This window comes from Micromys minutus (assembly GCF_963924665.1).
Source record: "Micromys minutus genome assembly, chromosome: 13".
Classification (NCBI taxonomy): domain Eukaryota; kingdom Metazoa; phylum Chordata; class Mammalia; order Rodentia; family Muridae; genus Micromys; species Micromys minutus.
The window spans coordinates 55,931,552-55,942,877 of NC_137982.1; the positions used below are offsets into that span (position 1 = coordinate 55,931,552).

General features: G+C 48.9%; 1 protein-coding gene across 2 annotated transcripts; it reads left to right on the forward strand.

The window, feature by feature from the left end:
* Window positions 1-1,015: 1,015 nt before the first annotated feature.
* Window positions 1,016-10,452, forward strand: SSRP1 (structure specific recognition protein 1). 2 transcript variants are annotated; one of them, XM_080928124.1, is made up of 17 exons: window positions 1,016-1,129; window positions 1,606-1,781; window positions 2,214-2,399; window positions 3,247-3,352; window positions 3,593-3,783; window positions 3,887-4,117; window positions 4,217-4,320; window positions 4,406-4,534; window positions 4,752-4,973; window positions 5,539-5,611; window positions 6,002-6,140; window positions 6,263-6,308; window positions 7,810-7,939; window positions 8,812-8,982; window positions 9,114-9,202; window positions 9,621-9,804; window positions 9,997-10,452. In XM_080928124.1, the coding sequence occupies exons 2-17, from the start codon at window positions 1,728-1,730 to the stop codon at window positions 10,063-10,065; spliced, it is 2,124 nt and encodes a 707-aa protein (XP_080784250.1). In that variant the 5' UTR covers window positions 1,016-1,129; window positions 1,606-1,727; the 3' UTR covers window positions 10,066-10,452. The 2 variants fall into 2 exon arrangements, with proteins under 2 accessions (XP_080784250.1, XP_080784251.1); XM_080928125.1 differs by lacking the exon at window positions 1,016-1,129 and adding an exon at window positions 1,304-1,380.
* The last annotated feature ends 874 nt before the right edge of the window (window positions 10,453-11,326 follow it).

The following is an 11,326-nucleotide window of genomic DNA, read 5'->3' on the forward strand; positions in this document are numbered from 1 at the left end:
AATAGGTTTTCATCACATGTCTTAAGCCTAGTTTGACTTAGCTAAATAGTGGTTAAAGCCACAAATTCTGCATGACAAGAATGAGTTTTTATCTATATTGTATCCCAGGACTGAGTTAGCAAGTCAGTGCAGTTTTCAGGGAAACTGTGAGTTTATCCTGTCTTTATGTAGAACACAGCGCTAGCAATCGCTCCAAACCTTGGACCTTCACGATTATGATAAAAGGCTGATGTTAAGGAGTCTGATTTCTAGCTTCCAGCTTTGATGCCAATGTACTGACATCCCAGGCAAATCTTTTTTCTCATCTGTAGAAAGAGGAAGGGCAAGATAAACTCAAGCATCTCTTTCAGACCTGGCTTCAGATTTTGCAAGATGCACTCTGGTGCTATGTGAGGCCATCCAGCGTCTGCCAACTCAGGCTGATGTGATTTCAAGTAAGTTCTAGCTCAAAGGTAAATCTGACACCACCACTTGAACTTAATGCAGCCATCAGCCAGGCTCCTCCCGAGAACCCACAAATTAGGGATATGGATGGGATGGTGTTGGGGGTGGGAGGTGAACTCAATTTCAGAAAGGATCTAATCTACTTGTCAGGGTACAGCTGGAAAGCAAGCGCAATCACCGACACCCGCATTCCCTTTGCAGCTAGTGGGGGCGTCATTTCTGGCCACGGCTCTGTATTTTTTCAATAGACTCCTTCCCAAATTATTTCACAGGGGGTGGGGGGGGGGGGATACATGATTCCAACAAACATACAAACCTGAAAGCCTAATAAAACCGCATAATTTCCCTTCGGAATCTAGTCTTCAAAGAACAGCCTGTAACTTTCTAAAGAGCACCCCCGTTTTCTAGACAAGAATTCAGCCGCGATTCCATAGCGAGACCCTCGCTTGAGCCGACCAGGGCTACAGACGCTCTAGGCGACGGTCTGGCTGGTCGGCCCAGATAATGCCCTTCTAGCCACGTCTTCCTCTCTATGGTTTGTGCGCGACTTCCGGTGGCGGGACGCGGGACCGCGCACGCGGGAAAAGGTTCCCCGGCATCCCCTCCCCCGCATCCTTACCCCCTCCCCTGCGTCCCCTTGCGCCCACCGCTCTCACTGTGCCGTCGAGAACTGCAGCTCGAAGAGGTGGGTGGTCGCGATCACGGGGCCCCGGGTGTGCATGGGCCCCGCTCCCCCGCGGGACGATCGGGATGGATCGATCCGCGTTCAAATTCGCGGGCAATGGGCGAATCCATTTTAAAAGGGGGGGGGGAGAAACGTAGATTCACGGGGGCCTCGGGGTGGTGGGATCGCTGCGATCAGGACACTGCCCTCTGAGCGGAGTTGAGGTGTGCTCTCTGAGCCGGTCCCAGGTTCCGCCGATTGTTGCCGTGCCTGTAGGTGGAACGTACCGAGAGGGTGTCGGGTTGGGGTGTAAGCGCCACTATAGGCCTTGTTCTGAACCTAGGGGTCCTGGGCCTTGGCCTCAGGAGCGCTGCAGGGCTGGTCAGTAAGATTCCCCAGGCAGTAGAGAACTTAAGACACCCCGGGCACAGCTACTCAAGGGTGAGCGGAGTAAGGTGGTGTAGTTTCTTGCTTATCACTTTCCTTCCCGAATTCAGATTCCCACCCTGCTGAACATCTACACACCTAACCCGGAGTTGGGGCCCAGCATCCAGAGAAGGGTTCGTTTTCTCTGGTGCAGCCTAGGGCTGTGTGCTCAGGCCACCACGGGCAGGTGAACATGGCAGAGACATTGGAGTTCAACGACATCTTCCAGGAGGTGAAAGGGTCCATGGTGAGAATGGCTTGAACTTTTAATAAAGGCAGAGAGGGGAAAGAGTTCGTGTCTATTAACAAAAAAACTTACTTAATGCTGACTACTCTTTTGGAAACAATGTATCAGTGTGTCCAGCAAGCGAAAACATCTGCAAAAAGTCTCAAGAGTTATATGATGTTGAGTTTGAAGAGGTTGTGTGTAATTCTATCCTAAATCCCTGTGTTAAAAAACCAGGAAACTGGGACCCTTACAGGGTTTCTGATACCAGAGCCAAGCTTTTAGTCTAGACTTTATGTCTCTTGTGTCTTTTGACTTGATTTCACCACGACCTGTTGCTTTTCTATCGATCATCTGGCCATCCTGCATCACGATATGGGCGAGGGGTTGAAGGGACCCGCTACACACTGTATCACTGTATCCTGTTCTGATTTTGGGTCTGTATTTTGGCAGAATGATGGAAGACTTCGATTGAGCCGCCAGGGTATCATCTTCAAGAACAGCAAGACGGGCAAAGTGGACAACATCCAAGCTGGGGAGCTGGCGGAAGGCGTCTGGCGCCGGGTAGCATTAGGCCATGGGCTTAAACTGCTCACCAAGAATGGCCATGTCTACAAGTATGACGGGTTCCGTGAGCCGGTGAGCAGTCAATCATGTCACTGTTCATTTGTGCTCCTCGGAGCAGGGCTGTTGGAGACCATTGAACAAAAACCCCAGTGTTCTGTGTTCAGTACTGTGTCTTGTGCCCAGCCTCCAGAAGGCTTCTACCATGTTAATTTAGAACATGGTTTCCACTTGCTCCCTCTGTCCAGGTTCAGTCTCTTAACTTGATGCTCTAGGGTTTTGCTTTTCCATTTTGAGCTGCCTTTGAGTTACTTGGTTTTAATATCCACTTTCATCAAAAGATCACCTACACAAAGTTTAGAAACTCCGTAAGGTGATTCACATATCTGGGAATTTAAGTTTCTTTACTATTCGTCGCCAGAGGCCCAGAAACAAAATGGTTTTTTGTTGTTGTTATTGTTAAAAATATTTTCATTCATTAGAAATTATTTTTAGGTGTATGAGGCTTTGCTAGCATGTATACCTGGGCACCATGTGCATGCCCGGTGCCCACAAAGCTCAGAGGAGGGCATTGGGTCAACTAGAACTAGAGTTAATGGACAGTGTGGGGGACCGAGGACGACTCCAAGGTCTTCTGGCAAGAACAGGTCCTCTTAACTGCTGGGCCATCGGGTGTCTAGCACTTCAAAGGTTTTAAGCATCAAGGTTAAGAGAAGGGAAGAGGCTCAGAAGAAGGGCATCCCTGAGAGTAGGGCAGAGAGCATCTAGGTTCTAGAAACAGTCTCCACTAACAATGTATAATTGTTTTAAAATAGTGTCAGAGCTGCTATACTCAGTTAGCTGTGGTTTCTGAGGAGGATACATCTCAGGACATTTGTGTTAAGGCTAAACTGTGGCTGCACTTTCTCTGTTGTACTTATAGGAGTTTGAGAAACTCTCTGACTTTTTCAAAACTCACTATCGTCTTGAGCTAATGGAGAAGGATCTGTGTGTGAAAGGCTGGAACTGGGGGACAGTGAAGTTTGGTGGTGAGTGAGGGAGAAGGTGGGTTTGGAGAGGGGCATTAAACAGCACCTTTCCTTACTCTTCCCTTGGCTCTAATTTCAGTTTGTGTGTTTAGCATGGGTCTTCAGGCACTGTGCCTGGTTTTGGAACATTGCGAACAAAGTCCCTCCAGTCCTCTGTCCTCGAGGACCCCAGGGCTGGTGAGAATGCTTTTGCAGACTCTCGGGAAGGAGTTTGCGACTTAACAAGCTCTTTCCTCACAGGACAGCTGCTTTCTTTTGACATTGGTGATCAACCTGTCTTTGAGATACCCCTAAGCAATGTGTCCCAGTGTACAACAGGCAAGAATGAGGTGACCCTGGAGTTCCACCAGAATGATGATGCCGAAGTATCTCTCATGGAGGTGCGCTTCTATGTCCCTCCCACGCAGGAGGATGGCGTGGACCCTGTGGAGGTGAGGCTTCTGCATGTTGGGCGGCTGGATGTTGCTGAGTAGACATTGGCTGGCCGGCCTGGGAGCAGAGGCCGGCTGTTTGAATAGCCATGTGTGTTCACAGGCCTTTGCCCAGAACGTTCTGTCAAAGGCAGATGTGATCCAGGCCACTGGGGATGCCATCTGTATCTTCCGGGAGCTGCAGTGTTTGACTCCTCGTGGTCGTTACGATATCCGGATCTACCCTACCTTTCTACACTTGCACGGCAAAACCTTTGATTACAAGATCCCCTATACCACAGTTCTCCGTCTCTTCCTACTACCCCACAAGGATCAGAGACAGATGTTCTTTGTGGTGAGCAAAATTCCCATGGCGTGCCTGGTTTTTGCCTGAGGTCTATATTGTTTAGTCACCGGGAGTTCAACACAACCTTGTCCCCTTGTCCTTGATCAGATCAGCCTGGATCCCCCCATCAAGCAGGGCCAAACACGTTACCACTTCCTAATCCTCCTCTTCTCAAAAGATGAGGACATCTCTTTGACTCTCAACATGAATGAGTGAGTATCTCACTGAACTTCCTTCTTGCTACTCTTTAAGCAGAAGGCGGGCCTGCCATTGGACTTCATCTTGCTTTGTTTGTAGGGAAGAAGTAGAGAAGCGCTTTGAGGGGCGACTCACCAAGAACATGTCAGGATCCCTTTACGAAATGGTCAGCAGGGTCATGAAAGCACTTGTAAACCGTAAAATCACAGTCCCAGGCAACTTCCAAGGGTAAGAATGTGGGCTGAGGTCCTGACCTGCAGAGGCTAGGGATGAGGTGGGAAATGTTGCCTTAGTAAAGAAATCTTCCCCGTGATGGCCAGTCTGTAATAGAATCCTGAGTGCACTTCTGTCGGAGCACCTTAGTGGGAGTAACTTCTGAGAGCCTGGCAGTAGTTGTGCCCTCGGCTCTGCTGTACTTGGTGCTAAGACTCCCGCATCCCGTCAGGCACTCGGGGGCCCAGTGCATCACCTGCTCTTACAAGGCCAGCTCAGGACTTCTGTACCCACTGGAGCGGGGCTTCATCTACGTGCACAAGCCCCCTGTGCACATCCGATTCGATGAGATCTCCTTTGTCAACTTTGCCCGAGGCACCACCACCACCCGCTCCTTCGACTTTGAGATTGAGACGAAGCAAGGCACTCAGTACACCTTCAGCAGCATCGAGAGGTAAGGCCTGCCCGCGTTCTATCCCGTTGTCCCAGCTGAGCTGGGGTCTGGTCCTTTAAGTACTCAGATTCTGGAAACGTACCCATCTCATTTTTTTCTGTTCTTAGGGAAGTTATTTATTTTATATTATGAAAGTTGTGTGTGGTTCTGGCCCATTCTTCTCCATCCCTCCCAACACCCCGCCCGTGGTGGAAATATCTCTTTTTTGGAATGAGCTCTGTGCTCAGGAACACAGCAGCTAATGTTTATTGAGTACTCAGCTGTGGGCTAAACATTTTACAGAACCTCCATGTTTAACCCCCCTCACACAATCCTCTGAAGAGTGAAGTGCAGAGCAGTAGAAAGACAGAGCTCTCCCTTCCTACAGTGCCCGGCTCTGTGCCTGTGCTGTGACTAGTTACACTTCTGGGTTTTCTGTCCCAGAACTCTTCAGGACTGTGTCTGACCTACTGATGTCCTGCATAGTGTAGTCATGAGTTCTAGCCCCACCCTGCGCGATGGAATCAGAACAGGTAGTCTCCTGAGTTCCCAACCATCTGTTAATGCCGGTTGTCTCCCTTTGCAGGGAGGAGTATGGAAAGCTGTTCGATTTTGTCAATGCCAAAAAGCTCAACATCAAGAACAGAGGACTGAAAGAGGTATCGGTGGGAAGGACGTGCCCCTCTCCTGCTCTTCCTGTATGGGAGAAAGGAGCAGGGACTTGGTGGCTTCTTTCTCATTCTTTCTTCTCTTCTTACCCTTATAGAAAAAGGAGGTGCGTGTGGCTCCTTCCCCTTCCTGAGCAGGTTCTCTCTGCATGGCCTTAGATCAGTCTATGCAGCCTCTTAGGAGCCTGTGTGGGGCCAGGAAAGGGAGGGGCTTGGATTAACTCCCATCTAGTAGGCCCTGCATGTTGGCTTTGTGGACATTCCCGCTCACGGTCTCCTGGGAGCCGCTGTTCTGATTTCACAGGTGTGGGGAAATGCTTTTGAGTGCTCCGAAGTGTTGGCTGGAACACAGTAGCTCACACTCATTTCTTCCCTTGCTAGGGCATTAACCCAGGTTACGACGATTATGCCGACTCTGATGAAGACCAGCATGATGCCTATCTGGAGAGGATGAAGGAGGAGGGCAAGATCCGGGAGGAGAACGCCAATGACAGCAGTGACGACTCAGGAGAAGAAACTGGTGGGCTAGCCTCTGCTGGGGCCTGGGCAGTCAGGTTCTACCCTGTGTCCTGGGCTGGGTGTCTGGCTGAGGGGTGGGCCTTGACGGGAGTGGCAGCTGATACTGTCTGTGTTCTTTCTCAGATGAGTCCTTCAATCCTGGTGAAGAAGAAGAAGATGTGGCTGAGGAGTGAGTTTTGACTGGCTCTCACAGTGATAAGATTATGGCCTATAAACTTAAGGGTTTCTGAATAGTTCTCATGTCTCAGCGTTAGTTAGCCAGTGGTCCAAGGTGGAAAAGTGGCCTCCAGTGAAGTGATACACGAATGCATTTGTGAAGGTGACAAGGAATTTATTAGTGCACCGCATGCTTTGGAACCAGAGAAACGGGAAGAGAGTAGGAATAAGCTGGTGCTTGTGCATGCCACAGGTCCTTGAAAGTGACAACAATAGGCTTGTGCTTATGACAGTCACTTCACACTCTGGTTGTCTTTGTAAGAAAGTGACCCAACCTGGCTCTACAGGGTTGTGTTTTATTTTCTAAGTTTGTGTAACCGCAGAGTATAGGGCTGTAGTAGACGTTAGGCATGGATCTAGGTTTCCAGAAGTTGTAGGGAAACTATCTTTTGCTTCTTCTTTTATTATTCTTAGAAAGCTTGGTCCACACCCCTCAGAATGCCAGGCAAGTTTAACGTGGGTAGCTTAACACCCAGAAGCACCTCCTGGTGAACAGCAAGGTGAATAGCATGGTCTCTGGTCAGCTGCCCTTCCTGAGCTTGAGATAACATGTGCAGGACTCTAATGGGCCAGAACTACCCTGAGACCCTGCAGTTGGAATGAGTTCTCTCCCTGCAGAAAACTGGGACTGTTGATACAGAAAGATTAGGTAGCAAAATCAAAACCAAATCATGGATGTCCTTCAGAAGCCCACTGAGTTTGCTCAGAAAGCTTAATGCACCGATGTGTATGACGTGCATTGGAAACCTCTCAGCAGTGGGCAGGTTTCAGCGTCTGCTCAGAGGACATGGATTTTATTGGACAGAACAGTCAGACATAGGGACTGGCTTCAGTTGAAGCTGGTTTTTCTCCCTTTTAGGGCTGTCTCTTTATCGGCAAAGACTGTAGTATAAACTAAAGAGATGACCTCATGGAATGGTGAAGTAGACTTGGTGTCCCGCAGGCCAGCAGGGCACTACAGTGCTGTGCAGAACTGCAGGGCGGAAGTGGAATAGAACCTGCCTTAGAAACATGTTTGTTTTTAAATTTTTTATTTATTTATTTATTTATATGAGTACACTGTAGCTGTCTTCACACACCAGAAGAGGGCATCAGATCTCATTACAGATGGTTGGGAGCCAGCATGTGGTTGCTGGGAATTAAACTCAGGACCTCTGGAAGTGCAGTCAGTGCTCTAACCACTGAGCCATCTCCCCAGCCCCCAGGTTTTGTTTTGTTTTTTAACTGATTTGATTCAACAAATAACCTTTTGTGGTGGCTGTTCAGAGAAGGGATGTTGAGTTGAAGCCATTTTAGTGAAGAGCAGGAAGCTGGGAGGGAGGGACAAATGGTGGTGGAAGCTGTCCTTGGGACATACTACTCCCTTGGCTCTTTCTGGGCAGATGTCTAGATTCCTTCTCTTTCTACCTGTGAATCCTGCCTTCCTTTCCTGAGTCTAAGCCTTTCTCTGGCAGGTTTGACAGCAATGCCTCTGCCAGCTCCTCCAGTAACGAGGGTGACAGTGACCGAGAGGAGAAGAAGCGGAAGCAGCTCAAAAGGGCCAAGATGGCCAAGGAACGGAAGAGCCGCAAGAAGTCTTCAGAGGTACCGGGAGAGAGAATGTGTTTCCGTTTTCTACTTCCTTTCTCCTGTTCACTACCAGAAGATGCTGTTGTCTGTGCTGCTTTTGTAGGGCTGGTTATGACTTGAGTCGGTATTTTCTAAGTTTCTCTTTTTGGTCCTGAGATGCTTTGTTTCTCAAGGATCTGGGATGGGTTTTTATGTTGTTTTTTTTTTTTTTTTTTGTTCTTTTGACTAATTTTAATATTTTTTTGACAATTTATACATACATTTAGTGTACTATGGTTTCCCTCCTTCCCCCTCTCTCAGCTACATATTTAGTACCTCTTTTACTTCATTCTTTCTGGTGAGATCCTCAGGATTGCTTTCATAGTGGGTAAGCATGGCAGAGGGTTAGTGGCTGGAGCCTAAGAGACTGACCAGAGGCTACACCACTGAAGGAAATGATTCACGTGCTCCTAGCAGCCATTACCTACATGTAGGTCATTTAGAGGCAGTAAGCCCTCATGGATGCCTTCCCATCTCTGGTAGAGACTCCGTGGGCAAACGCCCTTAGCCCACAGCCACAGCAGCCATGCTATATCTGGGGCATTGTTCTGTAACGCTCCTTCTACCTGCTCCCTTTTTAGCTGTGTTTCCTTGGCTTTGGAGGCACACGTGTTCTGCTTAGGACTGAGCCTCAGTTGTCACTTAAGTCTGAGTTAGGAGACATCCTGCCTGTGCCCCAGGGGATCTCTGAGGAGAAAAAAGTTGCCACTTGTAGCTTAGGGCTGTCTCCTGTGTAGCCCAAATCTATTTAGTTCTTCCTGTATCTCTTCCTTTCCCAAATAGTTTCTTTGGGGAAGCTTGAGATAGTTGTGGGATGTGGATGGCTGGTGCATTTGCTTCTTACATAGGGGAAGAAGGGTAAAGATCCAAACGCCCCAAAGAGGCCAATGTCTGCGTACATGTTGTGGCTTAATGCAAGCCGAGAGAAGATCAAGTCAGATCACCCTGGCATCAGTATCACGGACCTATCCAAGAAGGCAGGCGAGATCTGGAAGGGGATGTCCAAAGAGAAGAAGGAGGTGAGTGGCAGTGGGGGGAGGGGAGCAAGAAGGGCTTTGTGGGGATGCAGGGTGTGCCAGCCTCAAGTGTGGCATCACAGGGTGTGCCAGCCTCAAGTGTGGATGCAGATGTGTGCTTGTGCTTGTGGCAGGAGTGGGACCGCAAGGCTGAGGATGCTCGGAGAGAGTATGAGAAAGCCATGAAGGAGTACGAAGGAGGACGAGGGGACTCGGCTAAAAGGTGAGTGTTGGGAACACAGCCTCTTAAATCCCTGAATGCCATTGCCAAGTATGGGTGATGCATTCAGGTTGAGGGGTAAATATGGCCCATATTTTCCTAGATCAGCTTTATTTGAAGTAACAGAATAGTTTAGAAAAAGTATTTTTGTGAAGCCTAATGCAAAGTCCACATGAGCTTTTAAATAAGTGTCTGGTAAGTTTTGCATCTGAGTTGCTTTGGCTGTCCCTGGTTCTTGCGGGCTACTTATGTATGATCCTGTGCTTTGGTGCATTTTGGGCTGACAGCTGACATTACATTTGCCACTGTGAGAAAAGTGTGATTAGTACTGGGAAAAGTCCTTATGAAAGCCAGGAGAAATTCGGTCTGTATAATACAGAGAGCCTAATGACCTGGTTTCTTTTTCATGTTCCTAATCCAGGGACAAGTCTAAGAAGAAAAAGAAAGTAAAAGCAAAGATGGAAAAAAAATCTACTCCCCGAGGCTCGTCATCCAAGTCCTCATCCAGGCAGTTGAGTGACAGCTTCAAGAGCAAAGAGTTTGTGTCCAGTGACGAGAGTTCTTCAGGGGAGAGCAAGAGCAAAAAGAAGAGGAGGCGGAGCGAGGTGCGGCAGGGGTGTGATGGGGAGGGTCCAGTGTGGTTAGTCTGTGAGAGTGATGACTTAGAGTGAACAGGTGGTCTTGGGGGTTTCGGTGAGTCCAGCGCTTGTAGGAAGAACTAGGCATTAGGACCTTGACCACTAGGTGGCTGGGAAGGTGGCTGGCACTTGACATTTACCCTGAGAACTGGTTTTCAGGACTCTGAAGAGGAACTGGCCAGCACTCCTCCGAGCTCAGAGGACTCTGCCTCAGGATCTGATGAGTAGAACATTCCTGTCCTCGCCCTGTCACATCTCCAGGCTCCCACTCATTTTGGTACCAGTCTCACATAGTCCTTGGATTCTGGTGCCATCTGAGTAACTGCTCTTGGTGGCTTCCACCTGCCAGTGGCTTTGAGAGAAGCACCTGACCTCCGCTGCTTTGCAATCTGGAGAGAGACGGCAGGAGCGTCATCTTCTCTAGCATTGAAGGATCCAAGCCCTCGCCCTCTTCCTACTTTCCTGACTGTAGGGGTGAAGCTGCTTCCTGTCCTGTTCAAGTTGCTGCATCAGGGGTCATGTGAAGTCAGGCCTGTAGCTCCTAATGGGGGCCTATTTCTACTTTTATTTTGTATTTCTGGTCTGTGAAAACAATTTAATAAAGGGAACTGACTTTGGAAACGATGTCCTTACGTCTCCTTTCCCACTTTGCATGTGGTGTTTACCTCTCCTGACTGGGCAGGGCCCTCCTGCTCAGCTGGGAAGCAAATCTCCAAGTACATGGTGTCCTTCCCAGCTGGACGAGCATTGGTTTCATCCTTTCCGTGAAACCCTGCCACCTGAGAGTCAAGAAATGAGTGCTGATCTGATTAGGAAGCCTCAGAGTTCCACTCCACACCATTAGCCAATGGAGGGGGCAAAGGCGGCTTTGAGCTCCCTTTTTAATCACCTTATGAGTCAAGGGGCTTACAAGGCTTGAGATAATAGAATGAGGATCGACTTTCTAGGGTAGAGGGGAAACCTGAGTCAGGAGGATTGAGTTATGTATGTTTGTGAAGTTAAGAGTGAGAAGATTCTGGCAAGGGACGAGAACAAAACTTTGTGTTTCGTAACTGTAGCTAAAAGATCTTAAAGGAGACCTAACAGGAGGGATAAAAGCTACCCCACTTCTCACAGTGGCTCTCAATTTGAATTTATCCACGTGGGTTGGCCACGTCGTTTGCCACTCTCAGAGGACTCAGGTGTAACAGGAAGAGACTCCAGTCCGCCAACGGTTCCCTTCGTGCTGCCCGCGCTCTATGGTGCTGTAATCAGTGTATGCTTGGGGAAAGCCGTCCAGGGCGGTTTCCTCTCTAGGCAGTCATCTCGGTGGCGCTGGGGTAAAATTGCGTCAGTTTCGCTGAAATCTGAATCAGGACCGGCCCCTTATTTACAAGGTCATGAATAATTATGTAGGATCTGAGCATGTTTGCACACGGTGCGCCCGGACTCTGCTTCGGCACCGTTTTTCCTACTCCCGGTTTCCAACATGAATATTCATGAGCAGAAT

Coding starts and splice junctions, on each gene's coding strand:
- SSRP1 (XM_080928124.1), top strand. CDS start 1,728: ATGGCAGAGACATTGGAGTTCAACGACATCTTCCAGGAGGTGAAAGGG. Junction 6,309..7,809: donor GAAGAAGATGTGGCTGAGGA/GTGAGTTTTGAC, acceptor TTTCTCTGGCAG/GTTTGACAGCAATGCCTCTG. Junction 9,203..9,620: donor CGAGGGGACTCGGCTAAAAG/GTGAGTGTTGGG, acceptor TTCCTAATCCAG/GGACAAGTCTAAGAAGAAAA.